Source organism: Macrobrachium nipponense, chromosome 28 (genome assembly GCF_015104395.2).
Source record: "Macrobrachium nipponense isolate FS-2020 chromosome 28, ASM1510439v2, whole genome shotgun sequence".
In the NCBI taxonomy this organism is placed as follows: domain Eukaryota; kingdom Metazoa; phylum Arthropoda; class Malacostraca; order Decapoda; family Palaemonidae; genus Macrobrachium; species Macrobrachium nipponense.
The window spans coordinates 30,311,200-30,323,905 of record NC_087217.1 but is presented as its reverse complement, the minus strand read 5'-3'; the positions used below and the strand labels follow the sequence as shown (position 1 = coordinate 30,323,905).

Sequence of the window (12,706 nt, the reverse complement as noted above, 5' to 3'; positions counted from 1 at the left end):
TGTTTAACCAGCCCGAGAAGAGCCATTGTTAGGCTCAGAGGTCTGGATAAACTAATCCTTTGTAATAATGATATTAATATATTAAAATAATCAGCTGATTTAATTTTACTGACGTCATTATACTGTCTTTAGTTGCCAAATGGAACTTAATTCAGAGATTTCTTTCGTAAATTATCAAAGCTGGGTTTAAAAATGGCAGCCACTTTCTTTATAAATGAAGTAAATTAAATAAAGATGTGTGTGTTTTTGCCAGTTTCAAATGGTGATTTTGCCTCCAAAACTTTGCAGTCTGCTCATTATTTGTAGTTCCCAGTCGTGCTTGACTTATAGCCTTGTTGTTTACTAAAGGCCAATATTTCCTTGCTAGTACTTTATAAAGTAACGAAGTGTTTTGTGATATCAACAGTTCCTTTCCTGAAAGTAGATGCACCTCATCTTCTTCTATTCAGGAAAGATCTTATCAGATAGTCTGATTTGAGAAGATTCCTTCAAACCTCCATGTTGTCTGTTACGAGCTAGGGCATTTCTAGAATGGCCAAGGAAGCAGTCCTTAAGTCTAGAAGGCCCTCCACTGTTAGACTTGTATATCAATAATAGTGGTCAGTTATTGATCTTGGTGCATGTCCAGAGTGATATCCAGCACCTGTCACACTAGATATAATTGAAAAAGAAACCCACAAAATCACTGTGTAACATGTTTACTTCTAAGTACATATATACATTTAATTTTACTTCACACTCAAGTACTTTCAGGCCCTATCTGTGGCCCATTTTTAAGAGATGTTTGTTTAGAGCATGTATCAGAGCATGTAGATACAAGTTTTATATTTACTGATGGCTCTAAGTCCAATGCTGGCGTTGGATATGGAGTTTTTAGCGAATCTTTTAACCGAAGAGGTGCACTTCCTTCTGTTGCCTCAAACTTTACAGCTGAATTGTATGGCATCCTATTAGCACTAGAACATATTACAACACTCCCAGTGTGTAGCTACACAATATTTTGTGACTCCAAAAGTGCCCTACAGTCCCTGGAAGTCTTTAATACTGATCATCCCTTGGTGTTGAAGATCTTGCAGTGGATTTTCTTGCACCAGTATAGAGGGAGCATTGTTTCTTTTTGTCGGGTTCCTGCCCATGTGAACATATCGGGAAACGAAGAGGCAGGCAAGCTAGCCAAATCAGCAGCGCAAACTTTGATACCCAGATAATGCCTTGTTCCATATCGTGATACATTCTATGATATATGGAAATCCATCCAACATTTATGGGTACTTCCGTGGAACAGAGTAGGCCCCAATAAAATGAAAGAAATTACTAGTCAGACACACCCTTGGAAATATGACCTAATACCAAGGAAGTGGGAGGTTGTACTGTGTAGATTACGTATTGGCCATACACGTTTAACTCATGGCTATCTGATGGATGGGGAGAATGAGCCCTTCTGTGATGATTGCTTAGTTCCGCTGACTGTTAGGCATTTGCTGGTTGAGTGTCCCAGTCTAGTGGAGCTTAGGAATTGTTTTTCAGCTTATAGTAGTGAAGCAGGTGGTAATTATAGCATGGCAAAACTGTTGGGAGGAAGCATATGAATTAATAACATTATCTCTTTTATTAAAGAAGCTGGTCTTCTCAAATATATCTGACTGCTGTGCTGTCTTAGTATATACATTTTTTTATAGTTTTACTGTTATGTGATCAATCACAATTCTTTTTATCGGAATATTATTTTTTTTTTATCAGAAATTTATTTTATTTTTTAAATCAAATTTATATGTCTGTCTCATAATAATAAAGGTATTTTAAATTTTGTATAATATATTATAAAAGTTAAAAGATCACATTTAATATTCGGTGTCGGTGACCCTGGTAGTTTTGACGCCAGATAACTCACAATCAATCAATCAATCAAGAGATGTTTGGGTTCTCAGCCTGGGTCAAGGCCCAGCAGTCTTCTGGAACTTCTTCTCGTTGAGCTGTCATTTATGTGATGGCTGCTCTGGTTTCCTTGAGAGTTGCTAATCCCCTCTTGTCGCTCTGATATCCTTAGCTGATGGTCAATGGGATTAACCTTTGTGGTAAGGGAGTGGTCACCAAAAGTCTGTTGGGCAGATAACCTAATCTCCAGGTCAGCAGGGTCAATCTTAGCTTCTTTTAATATCAAAGCTTGACTTATGAGACCTTCTGAGGTAAAACCTTTGTTTCCTTCTATTACTCTAATCTCTTTGATGAGTGCACCTTCTACTACCCTCCTGTGACTAATTTTATTGCATTTGTATACTATAAGCCTACTGTTTTTCAAATCCATCCTATGGTCATTTTCCAACAATGCCTAGTTATAGCACTCCCTACCTGATTCCCCCACATATTTGTCTCCACAATTGTTGCAATTGATTATGTAGACCCCCCTCCCCTCCAACATCATCTGCATTACTGTCTTCCTTCCAATTTATTTTTACATAGTACTTTGTTTTTAGGGTATCATCAAATGTATACACAAATTTATATTTACTTTCTTTCATTTTTGAAGTGATTTGTCTCATTTTAGGCATAAAAGGGAGGGCAACTATTTTCTTGTTTTTTTTATTCCATGTACTCTCTACATTTGCTTTGTAAAAAATCTTCCTAGCTTTGTTGAGTGCCCTTTTTCTGAACATTTCCAGGTATGCTAATGCATCAAAGCTTTTATCGATGTAATTTATTTCTTGCTCTATCTTGCAAGGGTTACACTTTCTCATTGCCCTTAAGAAATAAACCTCTTAGAGAAAAATAACAATGAATAGAAAGAAAAGAAACAGGATATGAATTCAGCACATATAGAAAGCCCACACATACAAACTCATATATTAAATTCTTCTCTTTTCACAGTCATGATATAAAAATAGGTGTTCTAACAGGTTTACTTCTGTATGCAAAGAATGCAGAAAAACACTAGCACCTAAACATATCTTTTGTGAATGTCCAAGCTTCATTTAGCAGCAGATGTTAAGTTCTGGAAATCAATTTATGGGAAGCTATAAAATAGAATTTAAATTTTATTAAAGGCATGAGCCTATCCCATAGTTTCAGATACAGAACCTCTTCTTTTTAGGTAGCTATTTCCAAGCTATAATTCTACCTGGCAGTTTAACTTGGTCAGTGTATTTTACAAGGAGGGTATTTACTTTAGCTGCTTCTGATTCCACAGTTAGGGGTATTTCTCTCGGCAATGTATTATAAGCTTCATCAGATGCAGTTGATACTTTTTCTCATGTGAAGCTCTCTTGGGACAGGTTTTTCCTCATTACCACTTATGCAGTCATATCTTTGTAACCTAGAGTTTGATGAGTTAGCTGCATATATATAGGTGTTTCTCTTTATAGTCAGAATTTGGAGAAAATAGCCACCGTGCAATATGCCATTCTATTGCTTTTGTTTCTAATGAGATATGATGTGGTATCCCCCCCTCTCCTTGCCAAATCAGCTCTCCATGTGGATTCATGGGCTCCAGCAGTGTTTCTTGTCTTTTCTCATCTAAGGGAGTTTTTCATGAATCAAGAACAATGCCCTTTTTGGCTTTCATGTGTTACTTTTTGAGGTATAGGAATTTCAGCATATGGCAAAATTTTGTTTGTATTCCATGACACCTTTCCTTTTTAATACAGCAGGTGAAAATGACTGGAAGAGTTCATGCAGTGTATTTTGCTTGTAATTTTGGATTCTGTGGTTGTAGTTCACTTTATGTAAGGTTACTAAGGTTCCAGACTAGATTCTTCAGTCTTCATTTTATATAATTTCATATCCATTTGATAGGTTTATTTAATTTAGACTCCCCAAGATTTTGTCAGGGCCAGGTCATCAGACTAAACATTGATTCATATAGTATCAAATCCAAGGTTTTGACTGTTTCTCAGTGAGATATATATTCACCTCTGAAAGTATTCTTTGGCAGGGTAAGATTCTCTCCAACAGCATTCACTCTCTGAGCTGAAGCAGAATTTGGACTTTACTCCTTATTTAGCCTCAGAAGGTTAATTCACATGTCAGAGTATCAATCCCCAGTGTAACTTCTTGTATGTCTTAATGTGTAGGATTTTGATCTATCAGTTCCAATTTTCATTCAGCAGATTTTCAAGGTCTTACTTGGTTATGGGATTTTAGCAGCTTTATCTCTCATGAATTATGATTGTATTAGTTGGGTAATTGAGGTGGTGATGATGCAAATGTAATTTTTTTAACATAACACCACTTCTCATAGCTCATGAGTCATGCCGCACAGTTACTGGTACTGACTATGATAAGTGCTGAGAACTTGAAGTTCTGTCCACAGTGGTTAGTGCCATTGGTGTATTATGCATGGTATACTGTAGGTAGTACTTTGTAGCTTGTTATTTTAGCTTAATTGTGATTTTTCTTTTGTAAGTGTCCAGTCCTCTGTTACTTCTTAGAGCTATTGTGGGGTTTTCCCAGTTTTTTGCCTTTAAATCCTTGTACTTCGTCTCATTTTCTGGATTTCTCAGCTTGCTATCCCATCATTTCAATACACTTTTCACTGTCGTAACTGCTGCTAAATTAATGAAAGGTTCCAATTGCATGGTTTTATAGCCTAAATATAATTCTCTCATTATCCTGCATTGGCAATGGTGACTGCTGTGCTTTTTTTCCTATCTTAGAAGGATTCAAGTGTCCAGATAATTTGTTCACTTTAAATGTGGGCCTTACAAGTACGGTTTGTATATGAATTGTTTTTTTATTACATTTAATGTAGCAGAAGACAAAATTATTTTTATAAGATAGGTTTTAAGTTTTGTAAATCTGTGACTACTGGTTAGTTTGCTTGCTCAGTTGGCCTGCAATTTGACTGGGTACACTGAATTGGACTGTCATTGTAATAATGTAAAGAATTTTTGATAAGACAGTGAATTATCTAGATTTTATATTGTATCTGTTTTATATACGAACAAACCTTTTATGGGAGAGAGAAAAGGAGACATTTTAAATTTTATTTTATAAATTTAATGGTCATGTTTTTTATTTATTTTGGGACTAAATAGAGTTATTATCACACTTGCTCCAGAAATCAGCAAGACATCCAATAGTACTGCATTATTCTCATCTCTTTCTTAGTGAATGAAACACTTCTGTAAAAACATCAGTTTATAAGCTGCTTTTACAGAATTGCCATGTTTGTTATGTTTGCCATTGTTTCAGGATGAGTAATTTAATGGGAGGTATGGGTGGCATGCCAGGAGCTCCTCCTAGTGTTCCCAATCCAACAAATAGTGTTCCTAATAACCCAGGTCCTGGTGCTCCAGGTGGTGGTGGAATAGAAGCTCTTCTGAATGCGTAAGTATTAGTAGTTATTTCAGTTTGTGTACATAGTGCTTTGATTCCATGGCTTATATGAACTTTGCAGGTAGGTACGTGCAAGCATCTTTTGTACAGATGGTTATACAGTAATACTTCAGTTATCCTATGCACCCTTTCTTACCTAATCCTGTCAATATACCACATAACTGTGAACACTCAGTATGCTTATAAACTACAATCATCACACTTTAAAATGAAAACTTTATCCATATTTGTAAGAAAATATACGGCAGAAATCAAATGCAACCCCTTTTTTTCTCTCCCTAGTATGTATAAAAAATAAAAACAATAGTCCCGACATTTGTAATGTTTACTTTCTCATAATCAGCTGGTTGAGCCTACTGCCAAAAGAATTAGGAAAAAACATTTTACTTGTTAAAAGAAACTAATATATTAATGGAATATTATTTTATTTTAATATACATAAAACAGGTATACAAAGGTAACTAGCATATTTTGTTAAAGTAAAATCCCTCAAAATCTCAAAACCGCTATTTACTGATTCTTTTGTTTACTGATGCAAACACATTCTCTCTCTCTCTCTCTCTCTCAGTACTGTACATCTCCTTTAATGAAATATAAATTATGGTATCTTTGACCTAAAAATACGAAATTAGAACTCCAAAAGTTCACGTCATCGAATGAGTGCGTGCTTACATACATACGTGTTACTTTTTTTTCCTTGAATTACTGTGCTGTGTTTAGTACAAGTTTAGTTGGCTCTTAAACATATCATAATAGTACACAAGAGGATATTTTATCACTGTTGATTTGTTCATATGCGGAACAAACCTTTGGTCTTAACAATAGGATAAACCCTCTCATGCCAGCTGGAAACTGGCAACTCACACGTATATGAGGTGGAAGCTGGTCAATGACCAAGCAAGCACCTCATGACGCATTAGGCTTTCTTTGACCGCCTTGGAGAGTGGAAGCTTTTGCTCCCCTTCCAAGCCAGTTGCTTTGTTTGCCTGTGATTCTTTGTGTTTTTGTTTTGTCTGTGTGTATGATTGTGTTTTCATGGAGTCCGAGTCTTCACGGCCTCGTGAGGCTGCACCACCTGTTTCATTAATTTCAGATTCGGAATTAAACAAGATGGCTTCTGTTTGGGCATCGCTAGGCCTATGGGGTTCCCCCTCCTTGGATGGCCTGCTGTCTCTTATCACTTCACAAGTGAGGCCATCGACCCGACCAGCACTGCCTTTAGAGATGTCGTGGTGTCATTCCCAGCATCCTCTCAGCCTATGACATCAGTTGTGGTGGCGTCTCTTCCTCCCGTCGTGGTGACGTCATCCCATTCTGCTATGATGTCATCGCTTGCTTGCTGAGCCATTGGAGACGTTGTTTCAAACTGTTTGAAAGGCTGGAAAGAAATATTCTGCTCTCCCTAGGAAGAAGAGTTGTAAACAGGGTGATTCTTCCCTTCCACCCTCTAGCAGGAGATGTCGTTGGGGGGGGAGTTTTTTTACCTCATCCTGCCTGCTTTCTCTCCCCTTCGCCTTCAAGTCACAGAGAATTAAGGACTTCGTGGCTTCGTCTTCTGCGAGCGAGAGGAGTGCATCACCGTCTTCGCAACACAACCATGTTTCTCCCTTACATGTACGTGTTTGTGAGAATGGAAGTGAGGTACGAGAACGCAAGGTATTGCTGACTTCCCTACATGGCCGCGAATCTCCCTTACTTGTGGGGAATGCATAATTGACTTTGCTTCACGGCCGTGTTTCTCCCTTATGTGTACGTGTTCATGATGCTGGAGGTGCTGTACGTTAGAGGGATTCAACACCGTCTTCCTTCCACGGCCGGGCCACTCCCTTACAAGTACGTGTTCATGACGATGGGAGTGTTAAAAGTGCTTCGCCGTCTTCCTTATGCTCTCGTGACCCTTCCTTACATGTATGTAGTTGTGATAACAGTGGTGCTAGCCCCTTATCCCATTCCTGTTCCAGTCTGTCGGAAGGATGATAAGGTGCCAATTAAGAACTCAAAGGTAACTGCTATGAAGGTGTCTCCTGCTCCTTCCAAGGATTCTTCTCTCTCTGAGGTTGCAGTTGACGGTTGAGAGTGTGAAGCATCTTTGGTCCGTGGATGTGTTTCTCGCTCTCCTAACTAGAGACTGGAACCGAGTTAGGATTGGTTCGGAGTAAGGCCTAATGTGCTCATGACGTCCTCTGGGGTTTAAAGAAAGGTTGATTAGTTTATATTTTAGCCTCTGCTCCCCCCCCCTCCCCCAGTTTCTCGAGAACGTGTTCGTGCCTATCTCTACGTAATTTTATCATATTGTATATGTGAAATTGTTAGGCTACTAGTAGCCTATCACGTTTATCACGGGAGAGGAGAGAGTCCTCTCTCTCTCTCTCTCTCTCTCCTGGTGTGAGACATGCATGAGTTATTGTTTAATACGAACCAGATAGATTCTTGATTTATGCACGTTGATGATTTTCATATCACTAAGAGGTTGGAAGAGTTGCTTCCCTCCCTGGCTTAACCGACCAAGCCTAGATACTGAGCCTTTAATAAAAATTAAGTTGATTAATTGTCTTGCGTAGTCCATCTGAACTAAACTTGCTCCTGTCAGACTGCTTTAACAATTTTGTTTTTTAATGCCATTATGTGGTTTACTTAGTTACATAGATCAAGGACTTCATAATCTAGTGGTTTGCTATAGCTACACAGATCATGAACTGAAATGAATTGTGTAAATCTAAAATATGTCTTGACCTATGTGTTATAGTACTGAATAATCAAATGATTCCAGTGCCAGGACATCAGACCAAACTTTCAAAACTCAAATCAAATCAGATCTGGTTAATCCAGTTGGTCCTCAAGTGATGTACCATACCTATAGGTCAGTTAAATGATCTGCCTCAGTGAAAGCCAGTAGTCTGTTAGATTATTTTATAAGTGAAATGTGTTAGCTTATAAACCAATCATAAAACATAAACAAGAGATCAATAGAGAACTTATTGTGGTTAATAATTATGAAAACAGTAAGCAGTTGATACACTGGTGCAAAATGTAGTCCTAACGTTGAATTTGTCTGTTTTTTCACTGGGATGAAGCCAGACACAACACAGTTGATTTGCAAAATTTGCATAGATTAATCAGTAATAAAATGTGAAAACTGAATATAATGAACATTTACAGTAAAAGTACAGACAGACATTTGGAAATGTTAGACAACCCATGTAACCTTACTAATTGAAAACCTCAATGCAGCTGCATTTATTTAAAACATTACATATCCTTCATAACACTTTATGATCAAGTTTCACTTTCTTTAATAACCAAAAAAGTTTTACTTTGATTTTTACCTATTTAACTTGTCAGTGATTCCGTATTTATAGCTGTTGCAAGCCATTTCCAAATGTAAATGTACAATGTTAAAATTAACTAATGAACACCCTTGATGAAAATTATATTAGGCTTCAGTTAACAGAATTAAATGATGGGGTGCAGTGTGGTTTAATTGCATTGTTTTAATGTATTAAATGATAACTGAGTCATAAAGGAAATGATTGCCTTTTTTGCCACACTGCAGATGGAAGCTGTGATATTGCATTTTTTGTACATTGATGTTCTTGCTGAAGATAAATTGATTCTTGTTGATATTGAAAATTATGATTTTGTACATGAACTTTCCTGTCAGATATATACTTAGCTTACGTCTCAAAACTCGCGGCAAACACGACAGGTAGGTCAGGTGATCTACCTTACCCGCCGCTGGGTGGCGGGTGTATGAACCAATCCCACTTTCCTGTCAGATTTTCTCTGTCGCCGGTGTCGGCTACACCTGTTGTCGGTACCTCTCGATATTGGATTCTTTTCTCGTTTTGCCCTGGATTGTTTCAACGGACTTTTGGTGAAGTACCTAATCTTTTGGCTTGGCATTCGCGCTTTGTGGACCGTTTTTTATTATTCTTTGGATTTCATTATGTCTGATGTTGAGATTAAGAAATCAGCTATGTTCAGAGTGTGTTCTGTTAGCGATTGTAAGGTAAGGCTACCGAAAGCGGTGGTAGACCCTCACACAGTATGCATGAAGTGTAGGGGGAATGACTGCTCATTTATTAACCCTAGTAGAGAATGTGATAAATTGAATGAGGATGAATGGAAGGCACTTTCTTCTTACTTAAGGAAGCTTGAAAAAGACAAGGTTAGGAAAGCTTCATCTAGGAGTTCTAGTAGGTCTCGCGCTAGCGAGTTTGAAGTAGATAACCCTGTATTAGAAGTAGCACCTTTACCAGTTTCAGCCCCTGCTCCCTGCATCAAACCCGGAGATGCGCCTTCGGAGGTGGACACTATGAGAGCCACTATTCGCAGCATGGAGATGAAGATTAGAGCTTTAGAAGGTAAGAGTGATAGTGCCAGTGATATGTGCAGTGATCCCAGTGCAGTGGAGGGTGCGTCTGATCGGCTCCCTAATGCTTCTAGGCCTAGACCTCTTCCAGACTCCCAGTCCCAGTGGAGGAGGAAAGTCGAAAGCTGCAGGAAGGTTAGGGAGAACCCCCAATGGTCAGGCGTCCCCTCGGTAGCGCCTGATGTACGCTCCCAGGCTACCTTGGATTGCGCCAAGAGAGAAGTTTTACGGCAATGCTTCTCGTCTTCGCCTTCTCCTTCTCCTAAGCGTGGTTGGAGCTCCTCGGAAGCCTCGCACCCGTCGAATAGAGCCTGGCAGGCTCCTTCCGCTCTTCCCTCCAGCCCTGAAGTTTCTTAGGAAGAGCCTGATTTGGAAGTGAAGAAGCCCAGGAGATCGTTGGGAGTGTCGTTCGCCTAGTAGGGATCGAGCCTCGTCTCCCGTGAAGGATTTTGGGATATCTCCCGCTCGTATTTTGGCGAATCTACAGGCTCAGATTACGGCTCTGGCTGACTCCTTGACTGTGACTTCTCGTCGTAGGAAGGATGTATGCTCCCGGTAAAGAAGTCCAGGCGCACCTCTCCCGCCTGACGTTATTCGTCAGAAGCTGCCCTCTCTCCAGGTTTGGATGGTAACATGAGGCGCTCTTCTGCTGACATCGTTTCTCCACCAGACAAGGAACAGGCTTCCCGTAGGTGAGCCTCTCCCAGCAGGCGCTCGTCTCGAGACAGGATCTCTCCCTTCGACAGGCGCCAAGAGCCTAGTAGGCGTTTTTCTCCAGGTAGCCGCTCCCCGTCAGGCTTCCGCTCTCCTATGACCAGACTCGCTACCTCAGACAGGCACTGTTCACCTAACAGGCGCTCTTCTCCTGTCAGCCGCTCTTCGTTTAGCAGGCGCCAAGAGCCTAGTAGACGTGCTTCACCTGGCAGGCGCTCTTCAACTGATTTTCGCTCTCCTCGAGTTAGGCTCCGTGAGCCTGGGAGACGCCTTTCCCCTGGTGGGCGCTCGGCGCCAAGAGCCTGGTAGGCGCTTCTCACATGGTAGGCGCTCTTCGCCAGGCAGCCGCTCTCCTTTGGACAGGCGCCAAGAGCCTGATAGGCGCTTTTCTCCTGGCAGGCGCTCTTCCCCAGACCGCACTGCTCTCGTTAGGCGCCAAGAGCCTAAGGAACGCCCTCATCCTGACAAGAAGGATTTTTCGGGCAGACGCTCTCCGGAAGTTTTGACTTCCCCTGTTAGATGTCAGACGTCTTCCAGACGCTCCTCCAAGGATGGACGCTCTACTTCGGACAAGACCTCCTTCCCTCATAAGGATCGTGAGGGATCTTCGGCTGAGGAAGAACAAGAACCTTCGGAAGAAGATGTCCTTAAGGATTCCGCTGTTTCCTCCTACAAGAGATTAACGGACCTGTTGCTTCAAGAATTTGGAGACGCCCTTTCTCCTGTCGCTCCGCCTTCGCCCCTCTCGTTATTCTCAACCTCTAAAACTTCGAAGGTTTCATCCTGTGTCAGGATGAAACCTACCATCTCTATGAAAAAGGCTCTTAGAGGTTTTGGCGAATGGCTTCTCTCTAAGGAAGAGAAAGGGAAGACTGTGTTCTCTTTCCCTCCTTCCAAGCTTACTGGAAGGTTAGGGTTCTGGTATGAATCCGGAGAACCCTTGGGCCTCGTTCTTCCCTCTTCAGCAGACTCGGACTTCTCTTCACTGGTGGATTCCTCTCGACGCTCTGCCCTCATGTCGGCTAAGACTACATGGGGATGAATGAGCTTGACCACCTGCTGAAGGGAATGTTCCGGGTCCTGGAAGTATTCAACTTCCTCGATTGGTCTTTAGGAGTGCTGGCCAAAAAGACGCGGACCCCGGATTCCCTTTCACCTGAGGATCTCAATAGCGTTCTCACTTGTATGGATAAGGCAGTGAGAGATGGATCTGGCGAAGTCACTTCCCTTTTCGGAGCGGGAGTGATTAAGAAGAGATCGGTTTACTGTTCGTTCCTGACGAAATCGGTATCTCATGCGCAGAGAGCCTCTCTTCTTTACGCACAACTTTCACCTCAACTCTTCCCAAAGAAGATCATTCAAGACGTCTCAAGTGCCCTTTCGGCTAAGGCTACTCAAGACATGCTAGGCCAGTCTGCCAGGAAGCCTCGCACTTCTTTCCAGGCCAAGGCCAAGACCAAGAAAGAGACTTCCTTGAGGCAGGAGCCCTTTCGAGGAGTCCCTCCTGCCAGAGCTTCTTCCTCTAGAGGATCTAGACCCGTTAAGAGAGGAAAGACCTTCTCTAGATCCATCAGAGGAAAGAAATAATATTAAAGTTCTCCAGACATCAGTGGGTGCCAGACTTTTGAAGTTTGCCGACGTCTGGGCCCAGAAAGGGGGGGACAACTGGTCACTCTTGATTGTCCGCAAAGGCTACCTCATTCCCTTCACATCAAGACCACCGTTGACGACGACTCCGAGGGAGTTGGTGGCAAAGTACAAGGACCGCATCATGAATCAAGCCCTTTCTCTAGCAGTAGATCTTATGCTAGAGAAGGAGGCTATAGAACTAGTGAAAGATCCTCTTTCAGCGGGTTTTTACAACAGACTTTTCCTAGTTCCCAAGAACTCAGGAGGATGGAGACGGTTCTGGATGTAAGCGCCCTGAACGTCTTTGTAGAAAAGAGGAAGTTCGCCATGGAGACTACTTCTTCAGTGCTGGCGGCTCTTCGTCCAGGGGACTGGATGGTGTCCCTAGATCTTCAGGACGCTTACTTCCATGTGCCTACCCATCCTTCTTCACGGAAGTTTCTGAGATTCATGATGGGAGGGAGGATCTACCAATTCAGGGCCTTGTGCTTCGGCCTCTCGACAGCCCCTCAAGTTTTCACGGGTTTAATGAAGAACGTGGCACAGTGGCTACATTTGGAGGGAGTGAGGGTGTCTCTTTACCTCGACGACTGGCTGATCAGAGCAAAGTCACAAGAAAGATGTCTGGAGGACCTACAGAAGACCCTTACTTTGGCAAGT

General features: G+C 41.4%; 1 protein-coding gene across 1 annotated transcript in view; it reads left to right on the top strand.

Moving 5' to 3' along the window:
* Nucleotides 1-12,706, top strand: part of LOC135201144 (small glutamine-rich tetratricopeptide repeat-containing protein alpha-like) — a 132,822-nt gene that overhangs the window by 115,709 nt on the left and 4,407 nt on the right. Inside the window, exon 7 of the mRNA XM_064230023.1 lies at nt 5,188-5,322. Within this exon, the coding sequence (XP_064086093.1) occupies nt 5,188-5,322 (135 nt within the window). The remainder of the gene's footprint in view (nt 1-5,187; nt 5,323-12,706) is intronic.